This window comes from Orbicella faveolata, unplaced genomic scaffold, assembly GCF_042242905.1.
Source record: "Orbicella faveolata isolate gen_17 unplaced genomic scaffold, um_ofav_v1 contig_13, whole genome shotgun sequence".
Classification (NCBI taxonomy): Eukaryota; Metazoa; Cnidaria; class Anthozoa; order Scleractinia; family Merulinidae; genus Orbicella; species Orbicella faveolata.
In genome coordinates, this window is record NW_028301540.1 from 32,306,507 (window position 1) to 32,334,072 (window position 27,566).

The window sequence follows — 27,566 nt, forward strand, 5'->3', positions numbered from 1 at the left end:
AGATCTGAGTTATCATAACAATGTTATGATGTAATACCCCATTTTACATGAGACCGAATGACTTATCATCGAGGGATGATTTTTAAAATACGACGTCACGATCTAAGACCTGACATGCAAACTGTCCACAGGGCTTGACTAAATGGTATGCTGGTCTTAAATAAATCTTATAACATCTAATTACCTCGAGTGTTAAACTCAGAGAAATCGCTCCTTTTGACTTTCAGAAACATTGGCTGAAGAAAACTGGACAGACTATCATTTGGTGTGGGGTGTTATAGTTTGCTCTTTTTCAAATATTGCCCTACAATTATTAAATTGGGCGAGAATTAAAAAAAAAAAATGCCCGATGGATCTTTTTTACACTTGGTCCTCAATGAGGTTAATCAAAATTCCACGTAAACCCGAAGTTTCAAATTAGTTGAAACATTTTAAGACCGCTAATTTTCAGCCTCAACTCAGGGAGATGTTGAGCTGATTTTCACTCATGTTATTTGTTGTCCTCATTATAATTTTTTCTGTCTCGAACCGCTATACTATACGATCACTCAACATATCTTTAATCGCATTTCGAAAATGAGGAACAAGCTGAAAATAACGAAATAACGAAAACAAAATTCCCTTTGACTTTCAGATTCGACAATTTAGTTTGCTTGAGAATTCTTGGTATAGTTTGGTAGCCAGCTCTATAAGCTTTAATTTGATATAGGGCTTTAGATATCTACAGTTTCGACCGGACGCACCACATCTCTTCGACGTGAGACACCTTTAAACGAACGCGGTAGCCTTAAGAAACCCTTAAGTCCTTCACGATAATTTCTACTGAAAATAAAACAGATGCAAGGATTTAGGGCACAATTTGCGCGAGCCGTAAAAAAGGCAACAATAATAAAGTATTTGGAGTCACAAGACCATATATCCGATGCAAAGAAGAAGAGAAACCAGAAGATACCGAGGGGCAACTGGCATACCGCAAACCCTAACACAATAGCAAAGGCCATCTTTAACACATTTCGCTTCCTATGCAGGCGTTGTTGTCCAAAGTTGGCTGACCGCTCGCCTGGAATCTTCTGTGACTTGAGCTTTAGGTAGATGATAATGTAAAGTATGGCTAACAACACCGAAGGGCTTATAATGAATATAACCAAAATTGACACGTAATAATTTTCAATGAATGAGAACGCTCCAAAGGCTTCATTCCAACGCATCTCACACAGCAACCCTCCTGGATATTCAATAAGTTTGTAGGCGAAGAGCTTTGGGGATTGGACAGCCATCGCGACGATCCAAGTGGCGAGGATAAAGAACAGGCACAGCTTTGAACTGATGAGTGGGGAACGGAGGGGATATACCACAGCTCCAAATCGATCCACTGTTATCAGAACCAGGCTCAGAATAGAGACAAAAAGGGAAACATCAGGTAAGAAGGTTACCAGCTTGCATAAGGCCTGGCCAAGAGGACCACCGATCAGCCAGGAGTCTATGTAGAGCAGTTGAATTTCCCGAGGAATCAAGAAAATCGGAAACAGCAGATCGGACATGGCCATGTTTACAATGAAAAAGTTGATTGGTTTTCTCATGCTTTTCGTCTTGTAGACAATTATTCCGATGACGGTGTTTCCAGCCAACGAAACAAGAAAAACCAGGCAGTAAGCAAAGGTTATTCCAATTTTTCCTGTTCTATGATTCCAGTAGCAGCCCGATGGCTGTGTTTCATTCATCACTGTGTTCACGTTTTCCGACATAGTCGTTCAGTTTCTTTTTCCACTTTTATGCTCACGAATAACGTGTCTTCTGGTGTCAGTTCACTGTAGCAATAACGTCACTCTGTTTATGTTCTACCGAAGAAGGAATAAATGTTTGGCCTGATACCGTCATTTGCGCGAAAAAATATCACTTTACAATTTGGCAAATTTCCTCGACGGCAGATCCACTGCCTACTTGTGATAATAATTACGGCTTGTCACTTGTGCTTACCACACCAACAGAAAGGGACCTATCAGCTTGTGCCATGTCACTGCTGCGCCAGATGAAGTAGCGATTGACAGCTTTTGATTTCACTTTATTCTGTAGTCTGTGATAAACAGTCGCCCATCAAATTTTCCACCAAGATGAGTCATGGAGAACACACAGGATGTTCAACACTCGAGCTCAGTTCAATCATCCTGATGCCCGAACAGAGACTGCTTGTCGGAGTTTAAATTTAGAAATTTTAATGTCCAATATAATGACAGCGTAAACCACCTAATCAACGGCTGCTGCGCAAACGAATTTACTCTGCAGAGACATGAACTTTTTTTCGAGCATCCAGCTCAGTCTTTTAATTAAAAAAATTCAAGGGCCTTCTGGTGTACAAACCGTGCATTGCAGATGATCGACGTTTTCAATGGCTAATTAATATCTTGAGTATCAGCTTCAGTTTGGGTTTTATCACATGAGAGTCAGTTTCTTTAAAACATGTTTGCACCTGTTTACAAAAAGAGAAGGATCTAGGTGGAGACGGGAGACTGAAGGGAGGGCGTTTAGTTAGATTTTCTAAATAAAAAAAGGAGAAACCAGAAAGTTTAAATACTGATGTCAAATAAAGAACGGCTCAATTGCTTTCTTACTACTTCTTACCAGTCTGATCAACTTTTTCTGTGTCTCAAGAGAATGAAAAACTCCGCATAGCTGGCTGGGTTGTTTTTCAGCCCGGCTTGAAGCATGACAAACAGTCGTTAACTTTTCATTTTTCTTTTATTCATTTTTCATTGTTTGTGAATTAAATTTTTCATCAAGAAGTGCCAGGGAGAACAAAGGATGTTTAATCATCTTTGATGATTGCTATTTATTTCACTTTCGTTTTTGTTTATAATTTCAGTCTTTTTATTAACTAGTGACTCGTTGTATATATAAACCATGCATACATAGCATATGATTTGTTACACTGAGGATTAGATACTGAAGTTTGTTGCAGGACTTTTAAACAATGTTTGCACCCGTGCAGTTTATGAATAACTGAAAGAAAGTCCATTTGTTTTTTTTTTGTGATGCACATTTGTGGTGCCAAGTTTTAAGAACACTGCTTAAATATTTCTAGAGATCTTGTTTATTCATTATTTTACCATTTTTTAGTTGGAAACAATAGGACGTCATCAGTACTCTAATTTGCATGATATAAAAACGTCAATATCTCTAAAACGAAAATAGATATTTCAAAAAAGAAAAAGTCGCCATTCTTCTGTATTTTGGAAGGCCTTTCAAATAAGCAGAAATTATTTTTCATGTCATATACACTTTAATTTGCAAACAGCTGGTTAAAAACATAATCTTTATTTTATAATTCATTTATTTTAGACAAGCTAGAGCAAGATATCATTTGAATTGCTTTTTATCTCTGTGGGTAGTTGTTAAAGCCGTTCTAGCTACAAGACTGCGAACACCAGGTCAAACTGGAATCCCGCTACGTTCTATGGCTTCTGTGTTCTATCTGTCTATTTTCTGTTCTCCTCTGTTTTTCAGGTTCGCTAGGTAACATGACTGACGCTCTCTAATGTTCAGAGGTGTCATTAGTTACTCGCTGTTTAAAAATCATTCACCTTAGATTCTAAGTCCTTCACGATAATTTCTACTAAATATTAATATAGACAGAATGATTATACAATTATGGCCCAATTTGCTTTAGACGTCAGATAACTTAGAGAGAGTTTACTTGATCTTCCGACCGTTTTCAGTTTTAAGAGACTGCATGGGTCGCTTATTAAAAGCTTTTTCTTTTCGTATGTTCCAGTTTATATTGTTCTTTGACTACGTTGAGACTGCTCTGCTCAAAAGAATCCCAGAAGATTCTTTAACCCTTGACGACAGTTTCCGCTGAAAATGAAACAGATGCAAAGGTTATGGCACAATTTGCGTTAGCAATAAAAAGCCGAGTGGTAAACTTGAAGTATTTGAAGCCACAAGTCGTGTTGAATCGCCTAGACTAACATAGCTATCCGCGGGCCAGTCCAACTGTAAAATGTAGGTTTTATTAAGAAATAAAATGAAATGATGAAATGAAATGATGAATCCCGACACAAAGAATTTTACAAACTATGAGATACTGGGGGGCAGTCAACATACCACAAACACAATGGCAATCGCCATCTTTGAAACATTTCGCTCCCTTTGCTGGCGATAGATGATGGCTATCAACACCAACGGGATAAAATGGTACGGAACCAAAATTAACACGGTATAATTATCAAAATATGAAGACTCTCCGACGACTTCATTCCAATGTAATTCACACACAAACCTTTCTGTATATTGAACAAGTTTGTAGGCGAAGAGATATGGAGAGATAAGAGCCATTGCGACGATCCAAGTGGCGAGAATGAAGAACGGGCACAGCTTTGAACTGATGAGTGGGGAACGGAGGGGATATACCACAGCTCCAAATCGATCCACTGCTATCAGAACCACACTTTGCAGTGACACAGATGGAGATATCTTGGAAGAGAAGCACAAGCTTACACAAGGCCTGGCCAAGAGGACCTCTTAGCAACCAGTAGTCTATATACAAACTTGATAGAAAACGCGGGAATACAAAAATTACACACAGCAGATCAGACATGGCCATGTTTACGATGAAAAAGTTGATGAGTTTTCTCATACTTTCCGTCTTGTAGACAATTAATCCGATGAACGTGTTCCCAGCCAGCGAAACAACCATCAAGAGGCAATAAGCAAAAGTTATTCCGATGTTTTCTGCAGTCGAATGCTGGCAACTCGATGGCTGTGTTCCATTTAGCGTTGTATTCAGCCAAGCTACCGACATGCTCGTTTTTCAGTTATTCGCAGTTCTTTTTTTTCCCGTTCCTCCGATGATTTTTTCTCGCTGAGTGGGAAGAAAATTTTGAACAGCTGTCACCGATCATTCAGCATTATTCAAGTCAGCTTTTTAGCAGACAATATATTTTTTCATCTGAGATTGTTTTATTAACCAGTGTATTTAATAATATTCTTCTCAGTCATGAAGGCGGCCAGACAAATCACTAAAACGCAAGAAATGAATAATTTAAACATGACTCGCCGGCTTTTAAACAAATAAAAAAACATGCCAGATGAATTTTTTTTACACTTGGTCCTCAATGAGATTGATCAAAATTCCACGTAATCCCGAAGCTTCAAATTAGTTGAAACATTTTAAGATCGTTAATTTTCAGCCTCAACTCAGGGAAATGTTGGGCTTATTTTCACTCATGTTTTTTGTTGTCCGCATTATAATTTTTTTCTATCTCGAATCACTATACTATACGATCACTCAACATATCTTTAATCCAATTTCGAAAATGTTCTGTAATTGTTTACTGCAATCGAATACGGCAAAATGTAGACCCGTTTTTTTTTGCGCTTTGGATCCGGAACTGAGGAACAAGCTGAAAATTACGAAATGACGAAAACAAAATTCCCTTTGACTTTAAGATTAGACAATTTATTTTGCTTGAAAATTCTTGGTATAGTTTGGTAGCCAGCTGTATAAGCTTTAAATTGATATGGGCTTTAGGGATCTACAGTTGCAACCGGACGCGCTACATCGCTTGGACGTGAGACACCTTTAAAGGAACACGGTAACCTTAAGAAAGCCTTAAGTCCTTCACGATAATTTCTACTGAAAATAAAACAGATGCAAGGATTTAAGGCACAATTTGTGCGAGCCATAAAAAAGGCAACAATAATAAAGTATTTGGAGTCACAAGACCATATATCCGATGCAAAGAAGAAGAGAAACCAGAAGATACCGAGGGGCAACTGGCATACCGCAAACCCTAACACAATAGCAAAGGCCATCTTTAACACATTTCGCTTCCTATGCAGGCGTTGTCGTACAAAGTTGGCTGACCGCTCGCCTGGAATCTTCTGTGACTTGAGCTTTAGGTAGATGATAATGTAAAGTATGGCTATCAACACCGAAGGGCTTATAATGAATACAACCAAAATTGACACGTAATAATTTTCAATGAACGAGAACGCTCCAAAGGCTTCATTCCAACGCATCTCACACAGCAACCCTCCTGGATATTCAACAAGTTTGTAGGCGAAGAGCTTTGGGGATTGGACAGCCATCGCGACGATCCAAGTGGCGAGGATAAAGAACAGGCACAGCTTTGAACTGATGAGTGGGGAACGGAGGGGATATACCACAGCTCCAAATCGATCCACTGCTATCAGAACCAGGCTCAGAATAGAGACAAAAAGGGAAACATCAGATAAGAAGATTACCAGCTTACATAAGGCCTGGCCAAGAGGACCACCGATCAGCCAGGAGTCTATGTAGAGCAGTTGAATTTCCCGAGGAATCAAGAAAATCGGAAACAGCAGATCGGACATGGCCATGTTTACAATGAAAAAGTTGATTGGTTTTCTCATGGTTTTCGTCTTGTAGACAATTATTCCGATGACGGTGTTTCCAGCCAGCGAAACAAGAAAAACCAGGCAGTAAGCAAGGGTTATTCCAATTTTTCCTGCTCCATGATTCCAGTAGCAGCCCGATGGCTGTGTTTCATTCATCACTGTGTTCACGTTTTCCGACATTTTCCACTTTTACGCTCACGAATAACGTTTCTTCTGGTGTCAGTTCACTGTAGCAATAACGTCACTCTGTTTATGTTCTACCGAAGAAGGGATAAATGTTTGGCCTGATGCCGTCATTTGCGCGAAAGAAAATCACTTAACGATTTGGCAAATTTTCTCGACGGCAGATCCACTGTCTATTTGTGATAATAATTACGGCTTGTCACCTGTACTTACCACATCAACATAAAGTGACCTATCAGTTTGTGCCATGTCATTGCTGCGTCAGATGAAGTAGCGATTGACAACTTTTGTTTTCACTTTATTCTGTAGTCTGTGATAAACAGTCGCCCATCAAATTTTCGATCAAGGTGAGTCATGGAGAACACACAGGATGTTCAACACTCGAGCTCAATTCAGTCATCCTGATGCTCGAGCAGAGACTGCTTGTCAGAGTTTAAATTTAGAAATTTTGATGTCCAATATAATGACAGCGTAAACCACCTAGTCAACGGCTGCCGCGCAAACGAATTAACTGTACAGACATAAAGTTTTTTCGAGTATCCAACTTAGTCTTTTAAATAAAATAATTTAAGAGACTCCTGGTATACAAACCGTGCATTGCAGATGATCGACGTTTTCAATGGCTAATTAATATCTTGAGGATCAGCTTCAGTTTGGGTTTTATCACATGAGTTTCAGTTTCTTTATAAAGTGTTTGCACCTGTCTTCAAAAAGAGAAGGATCTGGGTGGAGACGGGAGAGGAGAGGGTGTTTAGTTAGATTTTCTCAAAAAACGGAGAAACCAGAAAGTATAAATTTTGGTGTCAAATAAAGAACTGCTCAATTGCTTTCTCACTACTTCTTACAAGTGTGATCAACAAGCGTGTCTCAAGAGAATGAAAAACTCCGCTTAATTTGCAAACAGCTGGTTAAAAACATAATTATTATTTTATAATTCGTTTATTTTAGACAAGCTAGAACAAGATATCATTTGAATTGCTTTTTTATTTCTGTAAGCAGTTGTTAAAGCCGTTAAAGACTGCGAACACCAGGTCAACTGGAACCCCTCTATGCTCTATGGCTTCTGTGTTCTATCTGTCTATTTTCTGTTCTTCTCTGTTTTTCAGGTTCGCTAGGTAACATGGAAGGTGTTTTATGTTTTTCCTCCTGGCTTTTTCTTTATAAGAGTACCAATTCTTTTTCAGTCGAGAATATTCCAGTTTGAGTTTTAAGTTGTAATTAAAGCAGGTGTCTGCAGCATGGAAAATGTTTGAGAGTCCCACGTGATAACATCGTGCAAATGATTGAAACAAGCTTCCTGTTCATATGTGACTCCGACACAGTAAACAAACGGTGACTTAGTTAAGCTTCAGTTTATAGGTATTTTTCTTATCTGAGAAAACTAAGCCAACAAAAACCTCACCGCCTTAAAATAATTTGACGGTAACATCTGATAAAACACCAACGTATCATAGAGTAGTTACCTAAAACTTAATTTTGCAGGGTATATAATTTCAATTCTTCTGTTTTCCAAATAAAGCTACTGTCACCTGAATTGTTAGCGTAAAAGATTATTTATTTTACTGCTCTAGCTTTTTTTCCTAAACGTTCTCTGCCTGCCTTTTCAAAAATAATAAACTACTGAATTTATTTGCTTTCTGATTTTGTTTCATTCTAACTCTAACATAGCTAATTCAACGAGAACATTGATCACTAACAGCTTAATTAGCAATTTCGCGCCTCTCTTAAGGAAAATTTCTCCTCATTTGTTTAGTTAATGCTAACCCTGTAAACTCTTAGCTTGTTGTTTTAAGTAATATCACACTGTCCTTTAAATTCAATAGCCTTTTTCAAGAGACCGCAAAATTTTATTAACACAGTCTTGCACCTGGTTAGAATTAGCCTCCATAGCTGGTGGGATTTTACACGCATGTGCTTTGTTTTGGCGCGGAACCTCAAAGGAAATAAGACCTCTCAAGTTTGAGGAAACCCCCTTTAAAAACATGATTTTGCCACAAAAAAGTCAAGTGACGTGACCAAATAACTGACACACCAAAATTCTCTCTGCATAATTTTGTGAAAAGTCAGAAAGTTTAACCGCTATAAATGGAATATTATTTTTAAATAATTGAAATAAAGTTTGAAATCAGCTCCGGCGCTTCGTGTCCACACCTCTCCCACGAACTAAAACGGGTTAAGTGTTGATCAGTCCGTAGTCCCAAATAAAATATGTGTAAAAAGGACTGTGAGTCTGTATTTTTTGTGTGGTCATTCATGCACTCAAATTACCGTTAACAAATCCAACAAACATCGTCATTATTTTTTCACAAATTCATGAAAACAAGGTTTTTTTTTGTGAATTTTCAAATTTGTCTATGGAAACTGATACCGTTAAAAATTAAGCAGGATTTCGAGGAATTCTCCGTTTCTGACTCAGCGAAAGTTTTATCGGATGAGCAGGGATATATTCTAACAAGATGCATGTTCGATGATTCTTGAATTTAGCGACAACTGAGAATTAAGTCCCAAGTTATTTTGCGTGCAGCTTGTGGCAAAGAGGCGGAGATCATAAGCATCCCCCCAAAATTGTTGTTTTTCAAGACTTCTTGCTCTGAGGGTCGACTGTGTGATTGATAATTGCTGTTATTGTCAGCATGGTGAAAATCGCATGAAGTAAAAAGTTCGTGCCTGAACGGAAAACATCTGGGCACTGAACGCGCGAGTGACTGACAGAAGCTTCCTGTTCAGGCTTCTCACTCTATCAACAAACGCCTGATTAATACATGACATGGAAAAATATCAAACTACGATGTAAAACATCCAAATAGAAAGAATAATTCTAAAATAAAATTCAGAAAACAAAGAGGAACTCGCAATTTGCTTTTCAGAGCCCAGTATTATAAAACAAAAGCAATGACTAGTAAGACTGCTCCATAAACAACTGGAACCAGCACGTTTCTAATGAGCCCAGCAGAGGGCAAACCAGCAGGTTAAGTCTTAGACATGCAAGTTAGTCTCCCAGTATATAAATGATCGCAAGTGCCTTGTAAATACTTGTAAGACTGATTGCCTTGACATCGAATAGCTAGTATCAGTAAAACCTCCGAGTAGAAAGAGAAATTCTAAAAAATGAAAAGACAAAAAGGGACTCGTAATTTGCATCTTAGAGGCCTGCCAACAAAACAAAAAAAATAACCAGCAGGACTGTTTCAGAAACACTTGACTCATGATGAGCTCATCCGGGGGCAAACCCAGGATGTTTTCTCAAATATGCAGGTTTATCATCCTAGGGAATGGACTAGCATGTAGTATGTAACCGATTGCATTTGCCTTGTAAGGCTGATTGTCTTGAGAATTAATTAGTTTCAGACTTGGCTTGTTGAAAATGCACGGTTTGTTGTAAGATAAATAAAGTTTGTTGTACAAATGCAGCTTATCAAAATAATGTCCAGTCGAAGAAAGAGAACAGTGGCGATAAAAAAGGAGAGAAAGAGAGCTTACATAGAATGGCTGTGGAAAGAAAATCGGACTTCAATAATCAATACCGTATTGATGTTTTCACGCACTTTATTGCTCCCTAATAAAGAAATTTGTAGACGAGATAGCTACAAATATCTACAAACGAAGACATATATAAACAACCGTTCTATCAAGTTAATCAAGCGTCCATATATTAAATAGCAGCGTTGAAATAAATATTGTTTACACCGTTTACAAGACAGCGAACAAATTTGTCATGAATTTAAACCAAAAAATTACACTTTTAATGGAGTTTACAGAATAGCTAAACAGAGTGGATTAAAACCGTTGTGCAAAGTATCTTTAAGATATGGATCAGAAACTCAAAAAATGATCAATTGGGTGCATGTAATTGTTCAGCGTGTGGTTTTGCTATTTTTCCAGTTAAATTTTAACAAACTATACCCAACAAGCCTAACCAAGATTGTAGAAATTACGGACGCAATATATCAGGGACTTTCCAAGAGATGATTGTACAAGGAATATGTCAGAGGAAAAGTCAACAACGCGCCAGGGGTTAATTTGCGCGGAAATTTTGCATTTGCGAGTACTCCTTCCCTCTCCCCCAGAGAAATAACGTGACTCGATGAGCTCTAAACCTGCGCCCGCGATGTAGTCACGTGACACTGGTCAGCGGATAGCTTGTTGTGACAGCTGTCAATTAACAATAGCGTGGACGCTCAAAATCAAAGATGTAGCTATAGTAGTGATGCTACTCTCTTAGTTTTCGAGGTATTGGCGTACGGACGTACGTACGGACAGTCACGTGACAACCAAAATTTTTCAGATCGATGGGTTACCAAATTTTCTAAGGTATGAGGATCAGATCCGCTCGCGCGCCTTATCGGCCCGCAGGAGCTCCGCTGAAATAAGAAAGCAGTTTTAAATTAACGTTTTTTAAACGTTTCAGGTCGACTGAAGAATGACTGAAGGACAACCGAGCGTGATCAATTCCTGCGCTGCTTAAAAATCATTTAACTTAAGAGAGTCTTAAGTCCTTCACGATAATTTCTACTGAAAATAAAACAGATGCAAGGATTTATGGCACAATTTGCTTCGGACATGAAAGAGGCAACCGAGTGCTCGCCTGGAATTTTGTGTGACTTGAGCTTTAGATAGATGATAATGTAAAGTATGGCTATCGACAGCAACGGGATAAAACAGAGGGCTACCATAACTGACGCGAAGTAATTCTCGTGGGACGAGGACTCTGGGAAAGCTTCATACCAAAGGAAGATACTAACCCGTCCTCCCGGACATTTAACAAGTTTCAAGCCGAAGAAATATGGGGTAGATAGCCAACGGGACGATCCAAGTGGTGAGAATGAAGAACGGGCACTGCTTTGAACTGATGAGTGGGGAACGGAGGGGATATACCACAGCTCCAAATCGATCCACTGCTATCAAAACAAGTTGAGGCTCTGAACAGACACAGCAGTGGAGACTATCTGTTAAGAAGTAAACCAGCTTACATAAGGCCTGGCCAAGAGGACCACCGATCAGCCAGGAGTCTATAAAGAGGCTTTGAATCTCAGAAGGGAACAAAAAAAATGGGTAAAAGCAGATCGGACGTGGCCATGTTTACGACTAAAAAGTTGATGGGTTTTCTCATGGTTTTCGTCTTGTAGACAATTATTCCGATGACGGTGTTCCCAGCCAACGAAACAAGAAAAATCAGGCAGTAAGTTAAAGTTTTTCCGATTGTTTCTGCTGTAGGATTGCTGGAGCAGCTCAATGGCTGTGTTCCATTCATCGTTGTATTAAGGTTTTCCTGATAATAGTCGTTCAGTTTCGTTCTTCGCTGTTATGCTCAAATCTTGGTGGTCTTCACTTGTAGCGTCACTCTATTCATGTTCCATCTTTAAGGCGAAAGTGAAAGTAACTTATCAACTTGCGCCACGAATCGCTTTTTATTTCTTATCTTAAGGCCGAAGAAACTAGCAGCAGACAATGTTCTAAAATGTTTTGTAAAAGACATGTGGCTGGGTTGTTTTTCAGCTCGGCTTGAAACATGACAAACAATTCGTTAATTTTCTTCTTTCTGTTATTTGTTTGCCTTGAATCTCATTTTCCATCTGAAGATGAGTCAGTGAGAACACAGGATATTTAACATTAAAATTACACTCTCGCCCAAGCTCAATAAAAAAACTCCTGGTGCCCAAGCAGAGCCTGTTACTCGTCAGAGTTTGAATTTAGAAATTTTAATCTCCAATATAATGATATGGTAAACCGCGCATCAACGGCTGCCGGTTACGAGGTTATTCTGGAGAGTCATGACGTTTTCTGTAGAATCCAAATCAGTCTTTTAACAAACTAGAGACTCGCAGTATACAAAACCATGCTTGTCTAGTGTATGTTTTTTTTACACTGAAAATGTCTTGAGGATTGGATACTGAAGTTTTTTACAAAACGCGAGAAAGTTTTCTTTTTTTGTCGCCACTCTCAAGGTGACAACCAAAGACAGAGTTAACAGCTCACGGTTTCTATATCAAACACTGATGCAGGCAATTAAACGATTCATTTCGCACCTGCTCAATATGAAATACGGCAACTCGGCGCAGCTTATAAAAATACTCTCGACTCAGAGATAGAGAATAGTGGCGACAATAAAAGAAGGGAAGGCGAGGGAGAGCGATTAATTTGTTTTCCTGAACCCGGAAGAAAGAAATCAAAGCTTAAGACTTACAAACTGAATTTGAGCGGGAATCGTATGAAGATAAAAATTATGGTCCTGACGGGAAACTTGCGGACACTCAAGGTGATTACAACAATCAATAATCTGTTATGTATCACCCTCTTAGAATAAATTTTTTATTTTCTTACTATCAAAAATGGTGGTATAGGCGTTTTCAAAAGAACAGTTAGAAAACCATTCTGTAGTCTTTGAAATAATACTTATTTACATGGTTTAGGTCGACGGGAAACTTCCTGCGAATTTTAAGAAAATTACAAATGGAGTTTACAGAATTGCTTACAAAGTGATTGTAAAGTCGGTGTCCAAAGAAAGATTTAAAACCGTTCTGCAAAATTTCGGAGCGTTTTCTTAAACACATAGGCGTACGAGCGCCTTCGGACTTGAGCGGGCGGTGAGCTTCTTACCCGAAAAATTACGCAATGCCCAAAAGCGTGAGTGTTGAAATCGGGATGCAAACGCACTGGAAATGCGTGAAAAACAAAAACGTTCACAAAGATAGTTATATTGAAAGCTTTTATACTCAATGACCTCTATCAACAGTCTCAGTCGATTTAAATCTAAAACTTATTAAAAGAAAAAGTTCCTCCTTTCATGGCGTTCGTTCAGCGATCGGCTGATCAGCAACAGAGACATTTGTGTTTCAAGATGGACCGTTTGGATGAAGAAGCTATCCTATATTCGAGACTAGCCTCTCGACACACTCGAGAAGTTCAAAGAGCGATATGAGGCATTGCTAGAAGTCCTTCAACATGTCTGGTTTTGGCCACAGCAGACTTGCAGCGTATACTGCAAGCCTTCCATGAATTCAGAAGCCACGTAAATAAGATGGTAAACAACATGGACGTACTAGAGAAACACCTCCAAAGAAAAATTCCAGAAAGAAATCAAAACAACACATCGGTTAAGACATTCGAAACGGCTCTTTTTGGAGCTTCCACAAAAACAAGAGTGTTGGTCTTCGTTTGCCGGCTTTGATTCGTGTCCTTGTTTTGTTGATGCAAATTGGGAAAGGAAATAATATCCTTGTAATGGATTTCCACCGTACATTTAACCGACTTGAAGCTAACAGAAAACCCTAGGTGACTCATATCATTTCAGTCTAGGTCCTTTCTTGCGAGGCAAATGTCCGAGAAAGTAACTTACAAGCCTTGAAACCTAAAAGGAAAGGCCGGAAAGGAAAGGAAAGACCGCTGTCCCGACTTTTTTCTCTGCGCCACAGCAGCTGATACAAATTGTAGTCTTTACACCAACTCCCTTCAAAAACCACTTGACAGCTACAGACTCCCGATCGGGCGTCTAATCACACAGAAATGCATAAAAAGTCGAAACTTTTTTTTTTTACAGTTTTGGAATTTTGTAATGTTTTCTCTCAAGTATCGTTGCCCGAATCATGAGCGTTTTGCCCGAAAAATTACGTAATTTTCGTAGCTGGGGGGCTGCAGCCCCCCTCGACCCCCCTGCCCCCCCCACTCGCACGCCTGTGTTTAAACGTTTCAGGTCGCCTGACGCTCTCTACTATTTAGAGGTGTCATTAGTTACTCGCTGTTTAAAAATCACTCATCTGAGATTCTAAGTCCTTCACGATAATTTCTACTAAATATTAATATAGACAGAATGATTTACATAATTATGGCCTAATTTGCTCCAGACGTCAGATAACTTGGAGAGAGTTTACTTGATCTTCCGACTGTTTTCAATTTTAAGAGACTGGGTCGCTTATTAAAAGCTTTTTCTTTTCGTATGTTCAGGTTTATATTGTTCTTCGACTACGTTGAGACTGCTCTGCTTAAAAGAATCCCAGAAGATTCTTTAACCCTTGACGACAGTTTCCACTGAAAATAAAACAGATGCAAAGGTCATGGCAGCAATTTGCGTTAGCCATAAAAAGCCGAGTGGTAAACTTGAAGTATTTGAAGCCACAAGTCGTGTTGAATCGCTTAGACTACCATAGCTATCCGCGGGCCAGTTCAACTGTAAAATGTAGGTTTTATTAAGAAATAAAATGAAATGATGAAATGAAATGATGAATCCCGATACAAAGAATTTTACAAACCACGAGATACTGGGGGGCAGCCAGCATACCACAAACACAATGACAATCGCCATCTTTAACACACATTTCGCTCCCTTTGCTGGGGATAGATGATGGCTATCAACACCAACGGGATAAAATGGTACGGAACCAAAATTGGCACGGTATAATTATCAAAATATGAAGACTCTCCAACGACTTCATTCCAATGTAATTCACACACAAACCTTTCTGTATATTGAACAAGTTTGTAGGCGAAGAGATATGGAGAGATAAGAGCCATTGCGACGATCCAAGTGGCGAGAATGAAGAACGGGCACAACTTTGAACTGATGAGTGGGGAACGGAGGGGATATACCACAGCTCCAAATCGATCCACTGCTATCAGAACTAAGTAGGCTTTGAACAGACACAGCAGAGAGAAAGTAACTAGCTTGTAAATGGACCGGTCTGGCCAAGAGGGCCATCGATCAGCTAGGACTCCCATGAGTCTGTAGAGGGCGTTAGTTTCACCCGAGAGATCGCAAAAATTGGATTCAGCAGATCAGACATGGCCATGTTTACGATGATAAAGTTGATGGGTTGTCTCATGGTTTTCGCCCTGTAGACAATTATTTCGATGACGGTGTTTCTAGCCAACGAAATGAGAGAAACCACGCAGCAAGCGACAGTTTTGTGCGATTTTTACTGCTCCTGGATTGTAGCAGCTCGATATTTGTGTTTCATTCAGCGTTGTGATGTTTGCCGACATTTTCGTTGTAACGTCTCAGCTTGTCAGTGTTCAGTTATTCCAGTTTTCTCAGAAAACTAACCTGTCAACTACAATGGCAGGCTTGAACATAAATTTACAAAAGTGATTGTTTGTTTTGACAGCAACAGTGCCAGAAAGAGAACGGTTAAAAAACAAACAACAACAACAACAGCAACAAAAATTAGCATAGCTTTCCAAAAAATGAAAGTTATCTATCGAGGAGGTTCTATTGCTCAGTTAGCGTTATATCACGTGACACGAACCTTGCCGTTCTTATTATGCAGAAAACCGCTTCCTCGACACAGGTGGAATCTAGGAGGTCATGGCTTCGAATCCTGTCTGTCGCTCAGATGTTTCTTTGTCTCACGCTCACGATATGCTGAAAATGTCTCTGGCATGAAGTATTCTGTTTGTAACTCCTTTATTGACCATTAGAGAGATACACGCGGCTCTTGTGGTTGCCTGCTCATGAGTGTTTCCATACAGATCAGTGTTGAGCGAATAAAAAATACTTTTCTTTGATGTTTTGACAATTTATAAGCAAAATTTTACTAATTTTTAAATCCTGCAGTCAAGAGCATTTCAACAATTTCTTAAGTCCTTTACGATAATTTCCACTTGAAATAAAACAGATGCAAGGGTTTATTGCACAATTTGCGCGCGCCATCATTGCGACCACAGTAAGAAGATGTCCGACACCACAAGACGACTTTGTAGTCTGGTCCCACTTAAAGAGACTGACTAAGATTATGATACCGAAGGGCAGCCAGCATACTGCAAATCCTGACACAACAACAACGGCCATCTTAAGCACATTACGTTCCCTCAGAAGGCGTTGTCGTCCAGCATTGATCGAGTCATTTCCTGGAATCTTCTGTGATTTAAGCTTTACATAGATGATAATGTAGCTATCAACACTAAAGGGGAATAAAGGAATACCACAAACGTTACTACAAAGTAATTTTGTAAGGAAGAAGACTCTCCGAAGGCGTCGTTCCACTGCATGCTACACACAAGCCCTCCTGGATTTTCGACCAGGTTGAAGGCGATTAGATCTGGGGAGAAGACTGCACTAGCAACGATCCAAGTGGCGAGAATGAAGAACGGCACAGCTTTGAACTGATGAGTGGGGAACGGAGGGGATATACCACAGCTCCAAATCGATCCACTGCTATCAAAACCACACTCTGCAGTGACACAGAGAGGGAGATATCTTGGAAGAAAAGCACAAGCTTACACAAGGCCTGGCCAAGAGGACCACTTATCAACCAGTAGTCTACATACAAACTTGATAGAAAACGCGGGAATACAAAAATTGGACACAGCAGATCAGACATGGCCATGTTTACGATGAAAAAGTTGATGAGTTTTCTCATACTTTCCGTCTTGTAGACAATTAATCCGATGAACGTGTTCCCAGCCAGCGAAACAACCATCAAGAGGCAATAAGCAGAAGTTATTCCGATGTTTTCTGCTGTCGAATGCTGGCAACTCGATGGCTGTGTTCCATTTAGCGTTGTATTCAGCCAAGCTACCGACATGCTCGTTTTTCAGTTATTCGCAGTTCTTTTTTTCCCCGTTCCTCCGATGACTTTTTCTCGCTGAGTGGGAAGAAAATTTTGAACAGCTGTCACCGATCATTCAGCATTATTCAAGTCAGCTTTTTAGCAGACAATATATTTTTTCATCTGAGATTGTTTTATTAACCACTGTATTTAATAATATTCTTGTCAGTCATGAAGGCGGCCAGACAAATCACTAAAACGCAAGAAATGAATAATTTAAACATGACTCGCCGGCTTTTAAACAAGTAAAAAAAAAAATGCCAGATGAATTTTTTTTACACTTGGTCCTCAATGAGATTGATCAAAATTCCACGTAATCCCGAAGCTTCAAATTAGTTGAAACATTTTAAGATCGCTAATTTTCAGCCTCAACTCAGGGAAATGTTGGGCTTATTTTCACTCATGTTTTTTGTTGTCCGCATTATAATTTTTTTCTGTCTCGAACCACTATACTATACGATCACTCAACATATCTTTAATCCAGTTTCGAAAATGTTCTGTAATTGTTTACTGCAATCGAATACGGCAAAATGTAGACCCGTTTTTCTTTTCGCGCTTTGGGTCCGGAACTGAGGAACAAACTGAAAACTGAAAATTACGAAATAACGAAAACAAAATTCCCTTTGCCTTTAAGATTAGACAATTTATTTTGCTTGACAATTCTTGGTATAGTTTGGTAGCCAGCTCTATGAGCTTTAAATTGATATGGGCTTTAGGGATCTACAGTTGCAACCGGACGCGCTACATCGCTTGGACGTGAGACACCTTTAAAGGAACACGTTAACCTTAAGAAAGGCTTAAGTCCTTCACGATAATTTCTACTGAAAATAAAACAGATGCAAGGATTTAAGGCACAATTTGTGCGAGCCATAAAAAAGGCAACAATAATAAAGTATTTGGAGTCACAAGACCATATATCCGATGCAAAGAAGAAGAGAAACCAGAAGATACCGAGGGGCAACTGGCATACCGCAAACCCTAACACAATAGCAAAGGCCATCTTTAACACACTTCGCTTCCTATGCAGGCGTTGTTGTCCAAAGTTGGCTGACCGCTCGCCTGGAATCTTCTGTGACTTGAGCTTTAGGTAGATGATAATGTAAAGTATGGCTATCAACACCGAAGGGCTTATAATGAATACAACCAAAATTGACACGTAATAATTTTCAATGAATGAGAACGCTCCAAAGGCTTCATTCCAACGCATCTCACACAGCAACCCTCCTGGATATTCAACAAGTTTGTAGGCGAAGAGCTTTGGGGATTGGACAGCCATCGCGACGATCCAAGTGGCGAGGATAAAGAACAGGCACAGCTTTGAACTGATGAGTGGGGAACGGAGGGGATATACCACAGCTCCAAATCGATCCACTGCTATCAGAACCAGGCTCAGAATAGAGACAAAAAGGGAAACATCGGATAAGAAGATTACCAGCTTACATAAGGCCTGGCCGAGAGGACCACCGATCAGCCAGGAGTCTATGTAGAGCAGTTGAATTTCCCGAGGAATCAAGAAAATCGGAAACAGCAGATCGGACATGGCCATGTTTACAATGAAAAAGTTGATTGGTTTTCTCATGGTTTTCGTCTTGTAGACAATTATTCCGATGACGGTGTTTCCAGCCAGCGAAACAAGAAAAACCAGGCAGTAAGCAAGGGTTATTCCAATTTTTCCTGCTCCATGATTCCAGTAGCAGCCCGATGGCTGTGTTTCATTCATCACTGTGTTCACGTTTTCCGACATTTTCCACTTTTACGCTCATGAATAACGTTTCTTCTGGTGTCAGTTCACTGTAGCAATAACGTCACTCTGTTTATGTTCTACCGAAGAAGGGATAAATATTTGGCCTGATGCCGTCATTTGCGAGAAAGAAAATCACTTAACGATTTGGCAAATTTTCTCGACGGCAGATCTACTGTCTATTTGTGATAATAATTACGGCTTGTCACCTGTGCTTACCACAGCAACATAAAGGGACCTATCAGTTTGTGCCATGTCACTGCTGCGGCAGACGAAGTAGCGATTGACAGCTTTTGATTTCACTTTATTCTGTAGTCTGTGATAAACAGTCGCCCATCAAATTTTCCACCAAGATGAGTCATGGAGAACACACAGGATGTTTAACACTCGAGCTTAATTCAATCATCCTGATGCACGAACACAGACTGCTTGTCGGAGTTTAAAGTTAGAAATTTTAATGTCCAGTATAATAAAAGCATAAACCACCTAATCAACGGCTTCCGCGAAAACGAATTTACTCTGCAGAGACATGAAGTTTTTTTCGAGTATCCAGCTCAGTCTTTTAATTAAAAAAATTCAAGAGACTTCTGGTATACAAACCGTACATTGCAGATGATCGACGTTTTCAATGGCTAATATCTTGAGAATCAGCTTCAGTTTGGGTTTTATCACATGAGAGTCAGTTTCTTTAAAACATGTTTGCACCTGTTTACAAAAAGAGAAGGATCTGGGTGGAGAAGGGAGACTGAACGGAGGGCGTTTAGTTAGATTTTCTCAAAAAAAAGGAGAAACCAGAAAGTTTAAATACTGATGTCAAATAAAGAACTGCTCAATTGCTTTCTTACTACTTCTTACTAGTCTGATCAACTTTTTCTGCGTCTCAAGAGAATGAAAAACTCCGCATAGCTGGCTGGGTTGTTTTTCAGCCCGGCTTGAAGCCTGACAAACAGTCGACGGTTAACTTTTCATTTTTCTGTTATTCATTTTTCATTGTTTGTGAATTAAATTTTTCATCAAGAAGTGCCAGGGAGAACAAAGGATGTTTAATCATCTTTGATGATTGCTATTTATTTCACTTTCGTTTTTGTTTGTAATTTCAGTCTTTTTATTAACTAGAGACTCGTTGTATATATAAACCATGCATACATAGCATGATATATAGATTTAGGCCAGCCTAAAAGCGTAGCTCCTGGGCCGGGTTGTTCAAAGCCCGATTAGGCTAACCCAGAAAAAGGTAGAATTTTGATTTGAGTTTTCTAACTTTGCAGTGAGGTTTCTGTATATTGTTTGGCCTTCTGTTTTGAGTTTTAATAATCAACATATACACAAAACAAAACAGCAAAAAACATTTGTATAGAAGAAAAAGTTATAATTCCATTAACTTTAAATCCTGGGTTAGCGTAAACCGGCTTCCGAGCAATCCTGCCCTGTTTCCAACACGATAACCCAATATGAGCCCGCGATCCAATCGACAACCAGAACTTAGTCAGCGGTCAACTTCAAGAAAACACGTGACCTCGAGGAGCTGTAAACCTGAGCCCGCAATATGGTCACGTGATACTGGTCAGCGGATACCTTGTTTTGACAGGTGTAAATTGATCATAACATGGATGTCCAATATCAAGGAAGTACACAGTAAACCAAGGATGCATGTCTCTGTCAACCTATTATTTGGAGTATGGCCGCCATGTTGGGCAACTCCGCCGTCGTCGTCGTCGTCGTGCGTACGCGCCCACGAGCAATACCGCTAGCCATGATAACCATGAGAAAATCAACTCATGGGTTTCCTTTTCTTTCCTATATGAGTATGGGGCTCCGCTTGGCGGCCCTTCGGGCCGCCGGAGCTCCGCTATAAAAACGTCAATATCTCTAAAACGAAAATAAATATTAAAAAGGAAAAAAAAACGCCATTCTTTTGTATTTTGAAAGGCCTTTCAAATAAGCAGAAATTATTTTTCATGTCATAAAGACTTTAATTTGCAAACAGCTAGTTAAAAACATAATCATTATTTTATAATTCATTCATTTTAGACATGCTAGAGCAAGATATCATTTGAATTGCTTTTTATTTCTGTAGGTAGTTGTTAAAGCCGTTCTAGCTACAAGACTGCGAACACCAGGTCAAACTGGAATCTCGCTACGTTCTATGGCTTCTGTGTTCTATTTGTCTATTTTCTGTTCTCCTCTGTTTTTCAGGTTCGCTAGGTAACATGACTGACGCTCTCTACTGTTCAGAGGTGTCATTAGTTACTCGCTGTTTAAAAATCATTCACCTTAGATTCTAAGCCCTTCACGATAATTTCTACTAAATATTAATATAGACAGAATGGTTATATAATTATGGCCCAATTTGCTTTAGACGTCAGATAACTTGGAGAGAGTTTACTTGATCTTCCGACCGTTTTCAATTTTAAGAGACTGGGTCGCTTATTAAAAGCTTTTTCTTTTCGTATGTTCCGGTTTATATTGTTCTTCGACTACGTTGAGACTGCTCTGCTTAAAAGAATCCCAGAAGATTCTTTAACCCTTGACGACGGTTTCCACTGAAAATAAAACAGATGCAAAGGTTATGGCACAACTTGCGTTAGTCATAAAAAGCCGAGTGGTAAACTTGAAGTATTTGAAGCCACAAGTCGTGTTGAATCGCTTAGACTACCATAGCTATCCGCGGGCCAGTTCAACTGTAAAATGTAGGTTTTATTAAGAAATGAAATGAAATGATGAAATGAAATGATGAAATGAAATGATGAAATGAAATGATGAAATGAAATGATGAATCCCGATACAAAGAATTTTACAAACCACGAGATACTGGGGGGCAGCCAGCATACCACAAACACAATGACAATCGCCATCTTTAACACACATTTCGCTCCCTTTGCTGGGGATAGATGATGGCTATCAACACCAACGGGATAAAATGGTACGGAACCAAAATTGACACTGTATAATTATCAAAATATGAAGACTCTCCAACGACTTCATTCCAATGTAATTCACACACAAACCTTTCTGTATATTGAACAAGTTTGTAGGCGAAGAGATATGGAGAGATAAGAGCCATTGCGACGTTCCAAGTGGCGTGAATGAAGAACGGGCACAGCTTTGAACTGATGAGTGGGGAACGGAGGGGATATACCACAGCTCCAAATCGATCCACTGCTATCAGAACTAAGTAGGCTTTGAATAGACACAGCAGCGGAAAAATGTGGTGAGAAAGTAACTAGCTTGCAAATGGACCGGTCTCGCCAAGAGGACCCGGCATCGATCAGCCAGGACTCCCTAACCGGTCGGCTAACCGCCGACCGGTTAGCTCAGTTGGTAGAGCGTCGGACTACCGTGCGGGAGGTCTCGGGTTCGAGCCCCAGACCGGGCAAACACTCAGGGTCTTCAAATAACTGAGGAGAATATGCTGCCTTTGCAATGACATCTGCAAATGGTTAGATATTCTAGTCTTCTCGGATAAGGACGATAAACCGTAGGCCCCGTCTCCTGCATCTTCACTGTTATGGTCAGCAGGGGACGTTAAAGAACCCACACACTCATCGTAAAGAGCAGGGCACGAAGTTCCCGGTGTTGTGGTCTGGTCTTTGCTCATTGTGCTGTTGAAATGCTCGGAGATATTAGCTGTTAAAGCTACTCTACAATCCAAGGGTAAATAAAGTATACTACTACTACTACTACTACTACCATGAGTCTGTAGGGCGTTTGTATCACCCGAGAGATCGCAAAAATTGGATTCAGCAGATCAGACATGGCCATGTTTACGATGATAAAGTTGATGGGTTGTCTCATGGTTTTCGCCCTGTAGACAATTATTCCGATGACGGCGTTTCTAGCCAAAGAAATGAGAGAAACCACGCAGCAAGCGACAGTTTGTGCGATTTTTACTGCTCCTGGATTGTAGCAGCTCGATGTTTGTGTTTCATTCAGCGTTGTGATGTTTGCCGACATTTTCGTTGTATCGCCTCACCTTGTCAGTGTTCAGTTATTCCAGTTTTCTCAGAAAACTAACCTGTCAACTACAATGGCAGGCTTGAACATAAATTTGCAAAAGTGATTGTTTGTTTTGACAGCAACAGTGCCAGAATGAGAACGGTTAAAAAACAAACAAACAACAACAACAACAACAACAAAAATTAGCATAGCTTTCCAGAAAATGAAAGTTATCTATCGAGGTTCTCTTGCTCAGTTAGCGTTATATCACGTGACACGAATCTTGCCGTTCTTATTATGCATAAAATCGCTTCGTCGACACAGGCGGTTCTACAAACTTGGATTTTACGATACTCCTATTTTCTGGAGCTAAGGGGGTAGAAATTGTTAGAGCAGCAGGTACTCGGGTATCGGTAGAACAAGCCAACAACTTATTAGACAACATAGGTGTATTGAGATTACAAAGCCTTAATTCATTTCTAGCACATGATTACTTCTTGTTTGTTGCCTTCTTCAAACCTGCACTCAGATTTACTTGCTTCTTTCATGCTCTCTATCCCCAGTCTAGTCTTCTTCCAATTTTCTTAGCTTCAAAACACTGCTCACATGTGTTTTTTCAGGAAGAATCGGGGACATGCCCTCTTAAAATCTTTGAATTCAAGTCTTCTACTCAGTAAAATGACAGTACATACTTTTAAAATTAATAAGCTTAATGTCAAACAATTTCAAACTTCCAGCGCTGTAAAAGCTATTCTTTTATTGAAGCGGGGACTGCACAAGAATCATGGTTGAAAGGGCTCTTTAATAGCATGAATGATCAGAATGGATATTTATGTATTATCCGCCTATTAAGTTCACTTTCAAATCGTGCTTAATACATCAAATATACTCCACCCCATTAAACTTAAAAATTAACTTCAACTTTAATAAAATTGGCAGTGCATCTAACGATGTTTCCTCAGCACAATTCAAATCTAAAGCTTTATAGAGGGTACATCGGGATAAGGAAATCGACAAATGAAGGAATCAACAAATTCAGGAAAATTGTATTGGCCAAAAGCATTAGCCATCGAGTCAAAGAGATTAAAAACATATTTGCCTGTAAAAGTCCAATCTTTCCTTAGGACGTCACTGTTCTCCGGTTTCGGTTTCAATTCTCCTTGGTATACGCTTTCTCCTTATCAACATTGGTTAACCAACGAAGTTTCAGCAAATTGCGTCGAAGAATGTTGGAAATTTTCATTTTCTTCAAGACATAAACAGTTTACCACTAAAAGCTGACAATCTTGTCTTCCGTCCAAGAATTCTGATAAATTATATATCCCTGTTGGAAAACATCCGCCGTACGATTCTAAATTAAATTTAGCCCGGAAAAAAAAAATAAGATAAGATAATTTATTTCATGTTAAGTTACACACAAAGGTGTTTATTTATGGAATATCCGATGGGAGTCTCCTCCTTAAGAAGGCCTGCGTGTTTCTGTTATTATTTCCATTTTGCCAATCTTTATTTATCTGGCTTCAGTGGTCCTTTTTAGACCATTGCAGTAAGAATTAGACTCAAGTAAGTTCTTAAAATTCGCTGTTAATTTAACAGAAAGTTTTATAATTTCCTAACTCACGTTGAGCTTCCGTAGTTCATTAGTTTAATAGAGCGAGAGGCTGGAATCTAGGAGGTCATGTCTTCGAATCCTGTCGGGCGCTCAGATGTTTCTTTGTCTCTGACGCTCACGATATGCTGAAAATGTCTCTGGCATGAAGTATTCTGTTTGTAATTCCTTTATTGACCATTAGAAAGACACGCGCGGCTCTTGTGGTTGCCGGCTCATGAGTGTTTCCATACAGATGAATGTTGAGCGAATAAAAATACAAATACTTTTCTTTGATGTTTTGACAATTTCTAAGCAAAATTTTACTAATTTTTTAATCCTGGAGTCAAGAGCATCTCAACAATTTCTTAAGCCCTTTACGATAATTTCCACTTGAAATAAAACAGATGCAAGGGTTTATTGCACAATTTGCGCGCGTCATCATTGCGACCACAGTAAGAAGATGTCCGACACCACAAGACGACTTTGTAGTCTGGTCCCACTTAAAGAGACTGACTAAGATTATGATACCGAAGGGCAGCCAGCATACTGCAAATCCTGACACAACAACAACGGCCATCTTAAGCACATTACGTTCCCTCAGAAGGCGTTGTCGTCCAGCATTGATCGAGTCATTTCCTGGAATCTTCTGTGATTTAAGCTTTACGTAGATGATAATGTAAAGTATGGCTATCAACACTAAAGGAGTATAAAGGAATACCACAAACGTTGATACAAAGTAATTTTGTAAGAAAGAAGACTCTCCGAAGGCGTCGTTCCACTGCATTTTACACACAAGCCCTCTTGGATTTTCGACCAGGTTGAAGGCGATTAGATCTGGGGAGAAGACTGCACTAGCGACGATCCAAGTGGCGAGAATGAAGACCGGACACAGCTTTGAACTGATGAGTGGGGAACGGAGGGGATATACCACAGCTCCAAATCGATCCACTGCTATCAAAACCACACTCTGCAGTGACACAGAGAGGGAGATATCTTGGAAGAAGAGCACAAGCTTACACAAGGCCTGGCCAAGAGGACCACTTATCAACCAGTAGTCTACATACAAACTTGATAGAAAACGCGGGAATACAAAATTGGATACAGCAGATCAGAGATGGCCATGTTTACGATTAAAAAGTTGATGGGTTTTCTCATACCTTCTGTCTTGTAGACAATTATTCCAATGAACGTGTTCCCAGCCAGCGAAACAACCATCAAGAGGCAATAAGCAGAAGTTATTCCGATGTTTTCTGCTGTCGAATGCTGGCAGCTCGATGGCTGTGTTCCATTTAGTGTTGTATTCAACCAAGCTACCGACATCGTTGTTTTTCAGTTATTCGCAGTTCTTTTTCTTTCCGTTGCCCTGATGACTTTTTCTCGCTGAGTGGGAAGAAAATTTTGAACAGCTGTCACCGATCATTCGGCATTATTCAAGCCAGCTTTTTAGCAGACAATATATTTTTTCATCTAAGATTAATTTATTAACCGCTGTATTTAATAATATTCTTCTCAGTCAAGAAGGCGGCCAGACAAATCACTTAGCTTGATTCACTAAAACGCAAGGAATTAATAATTTAAACATGACTCGCCGGCTTTTAAACAAATATATCACCTTTAAAGGTATGGGCCGCATCTTCTTCAAAATTCACAATTTTTGTTCTCATGTTTTTTTTGAAACGGTACACGTTTTATGTAGAACTTGGACTCCTTATGTAAAAGTTAATTCGAGCTGATTCCCAAAGATTTTGGGCTAGTATTTTTCATTACGAATATCAGCTTTTCAATATTCCTTCTGCTCATTTCACATAAAATCCTACTTATCTCACATAATTATAATTAATTCTACTTATCTCACATAATTATATGCACTTAACCGTGATTTTGTGGGAAAATGTATGAATTTTAAAACACATAGCGAGCCATTGTTTTAGAAATGTTTTACCCCATTAAAATTCTGCAACCGTTTTCTTTACTAATTCTGCGCATGAACATTGATTTTTTAAATCATTTTTACATGTGTGCAATTTGTGCAGGTAATCATACGGTTTCGAGTTCAATTTGGAATTAATTTGCACGAGTGAGTTTTTAATTTTTCAGAAAGCTGAAATTGCACAAGCTGCTTCGGCGAGTGCAATTACAGCTTTTCGAAAAACTCACAAGTGCAAATTAGTTCCAAATTGAACAGGAAAAACCGTATGATTACTTAATAATAATATAAACATGAAAAAATTCGCGTGGAGGAAGTGCCGGAAGATCTTTCTTGAAGCCATTTTCTCTCATTCGAGAAAACATTTTTCAAATTTTCCGCACCAAATTTTCGTCATCATTTTACGTGATATCATTTGAAAATGTCTTGTGAATATTCTTAGATTGTAGCGTAGGACATTTCTGTTTTCGAATGTATTTGGTGTCTGGATGGTGTTAAAGTGATTTTCGAGCCAGCTTGCAGGCATTGAAACCTAATATAACGCATATAACTTCATGGAGAAATGTTATTAGCATCGAACGTACGGCTAGTGCTGTTTTTGTTCATTTTTGTCTAGTTTTGCTTTTTAATTTTGAGAAAGGAAGAATTTTATACGTTTTAGTTAAAAATATATAATTATATTGTATTTCCAAATTTTCAACACATAAAATTATATTCTTTTCAAAATCTTAGCCTCGGGTTTAGTCGTAAGATATTTTTAAAATTTCGTAAAATTCCAGCCTCGATATTCTTACAAAAAGTCTTAATTATTTTTATTCTTATTATTCTTATTTATATTCTTACATTCTTATTCTTATTCATATTATTTACTCTTTTATATATTCTATATAAAAAAGAGTGTATGACTGCGCAATGAGGTTTCTATTCATCAAGTAAAAAGATAAGTCTCTTCACATTGTAAAAAAAACTAATGCATTGGTTAGTGCCAAGAGCTTGCTCATTGGGTAGTGTTAGAAATATTGCGCGCATAAGAATAAGTGCTCATGTTCGAGGGTGCACGCTTTTAGAACCATAATTAAATAAATACGTACATAAATAAGTACATGTAATAAGGAGGTATAATGATTAAATTATGAAATAAAAACGAATGAATAAATTTTTGATGACAAAAACACCAGGTTAAAGCCGTCCGCCGTTTAAGAACAACAACAACAACAACAACAACAACAACAACAACAAAACGAACCATTGTCAAGTAACAAACTGTTTGCA

At 39.1% G+C, this 27,566-nt stretch overlaps 4 protein-coding genes, 1 non-coding gene and 2 pseudogenes across 5 annotated transcripts; 1 reads left to right on the forward strand and 6 right to left on the reverse strand.

Moving 5' to 3' along the window:
* Positions 1 to 628: 628 nt before the first annotated feature.
* Positions 629 to 2,252, reverse strand: LOC149115986 (RYamide receptor-like). The gene has a single exon (XM_089285542.1). It carries the CDS (start codon positions 1,743 to 1,745, stop codon positions 714 to 716), a length of 1,032 nt encoding a protein of 343 aa, XP_089141668.1. The 5' UTR covers positions 1,746 to 2,252; the 3' UTR covers positions 629 to 713.
* A 465-nt stretch (positions 2,253 to 2,717) lies between these two features.
* LOC149115987 (RYamide receptor-like) lies at positions 2,718 to 4,798 on the reverse strand. The gene is made up of 2 exons (XM_089285544.1): positions 4,277 to 4,798; positions 2,718 to 3,852 (listed from the first exon to the last, which is right to left on the reverse strand). Exons 1-2 carry the CDS (start codon positions 4,796 to 4,798, stop codon positions 3,787 to 3,789), a joined length of 588 nt encoding a protein of 195 aa, XP_089141670.1. The 3' UTR covers positions 2,718 to 3,786.
* A 715-nt stretch (positions 4,799 to 5,513) lies between these two features.
* Positions 5,514 to 7,151, reverse strand: LOC149115988 (QRFP-like peptide receptor). The gene has a single exon (XM_089285543.1). It carries the CDS (start codon positions 6,553 to 6,555, stop codon positions 5,524 to 5,526), a length of 1,032 nt encoding a protein of 343 aa, XP_089141669.1. The 5' UTR covers positions 6,556 to 7,151; the 3' UTR covers positions 5,514 to 5,523.
* Positions 7,152 to 14,698: 7,547 nt separating this feature from the next.
* Positions 14,699 to 17,659, reverse strand: LOC149115989 (QRFP-like peptide receptor; annotated as a pseudogene).
* Positions 17,660 to 17,721: 62 nt separating this feature from the next.
* Positions 17,722 to 18,926, reverse strand: LOC149115990 (QRFP-like peptide receptor). The gene has a single exon (XM_089285545.1). It carries the CDS (start codon positions 18,841 to 18,843, stop codon positions 17,812 to 17,814), a length of 1,032 nt encoding a protein of 343 aa, XP_089141671.1. The 5' UTR covers positions 18,844 to 18,926; the 3' UTR covers positions 17,722 to 17,811.
* Positions 18,927 to 22,143: 3,217 nt separating this feature from the next.
* Trnag-acc (transfer RNA glycine (anticodon ACC)) lies at positions 22,144 to 22,216 on the forward strand. Its single transcript has one exon. It is a non-coding gene; the product is annotated as a tRNA-Gly (tRNA).
* A 1,069-nt stretch (positions 22,217 to 23,285) lies between these two features.
* On the reverse strand, positions 23,286 to 25,758 carry LOC110049951 (QRFP-like peptide receptor; annotated as a pseudogene).
* Between the last annotated feature and the right edge of the window lie 1,808 nt (positions 25,759 to 27,566).

What these genes read in the sequence shown, in the direction of transcription:
- LOC149115986 (XM_089285542.1), bottom strand. Translation starts at nt 1,745, where the DNA reads ATGTCGGAAAACGTGAACACAGTGATGAATGAAACACAGCCATCGGGC.
- LOC149115987 (XM_089285544.1), bottom strand. Translation starts at nt 4,798, where the DNA reads ATGTCGGTAGCTTGGCTGAATACAACGCTAAATGGAACACAGCCATCG. An exon ending in CTTGTTCAATATACAGAAAG is followed by an intron (nt 3,853 to 4,276) that starts GTTTGTGTGTGA and finishes TTTCATTTTCAG; the next exon opens with CGGAAACTGTCGTCAAGGGT.
- LOC149115988 (XM_089285543.1), bottom strand. Translation starts at nt 6,555, where the DNA reads ATGTCGGAAAACGTGAACACAGTGATGAATGAAACACAGCCATCGGGC.
- LOC149115990 (XM_089285545.1), bottom strand. Translation starts at nt 18,843, where the DNA reads ATGTCGGAAAACGTGAACACAGTGATGAATGAAACACAGCCATCGGGC.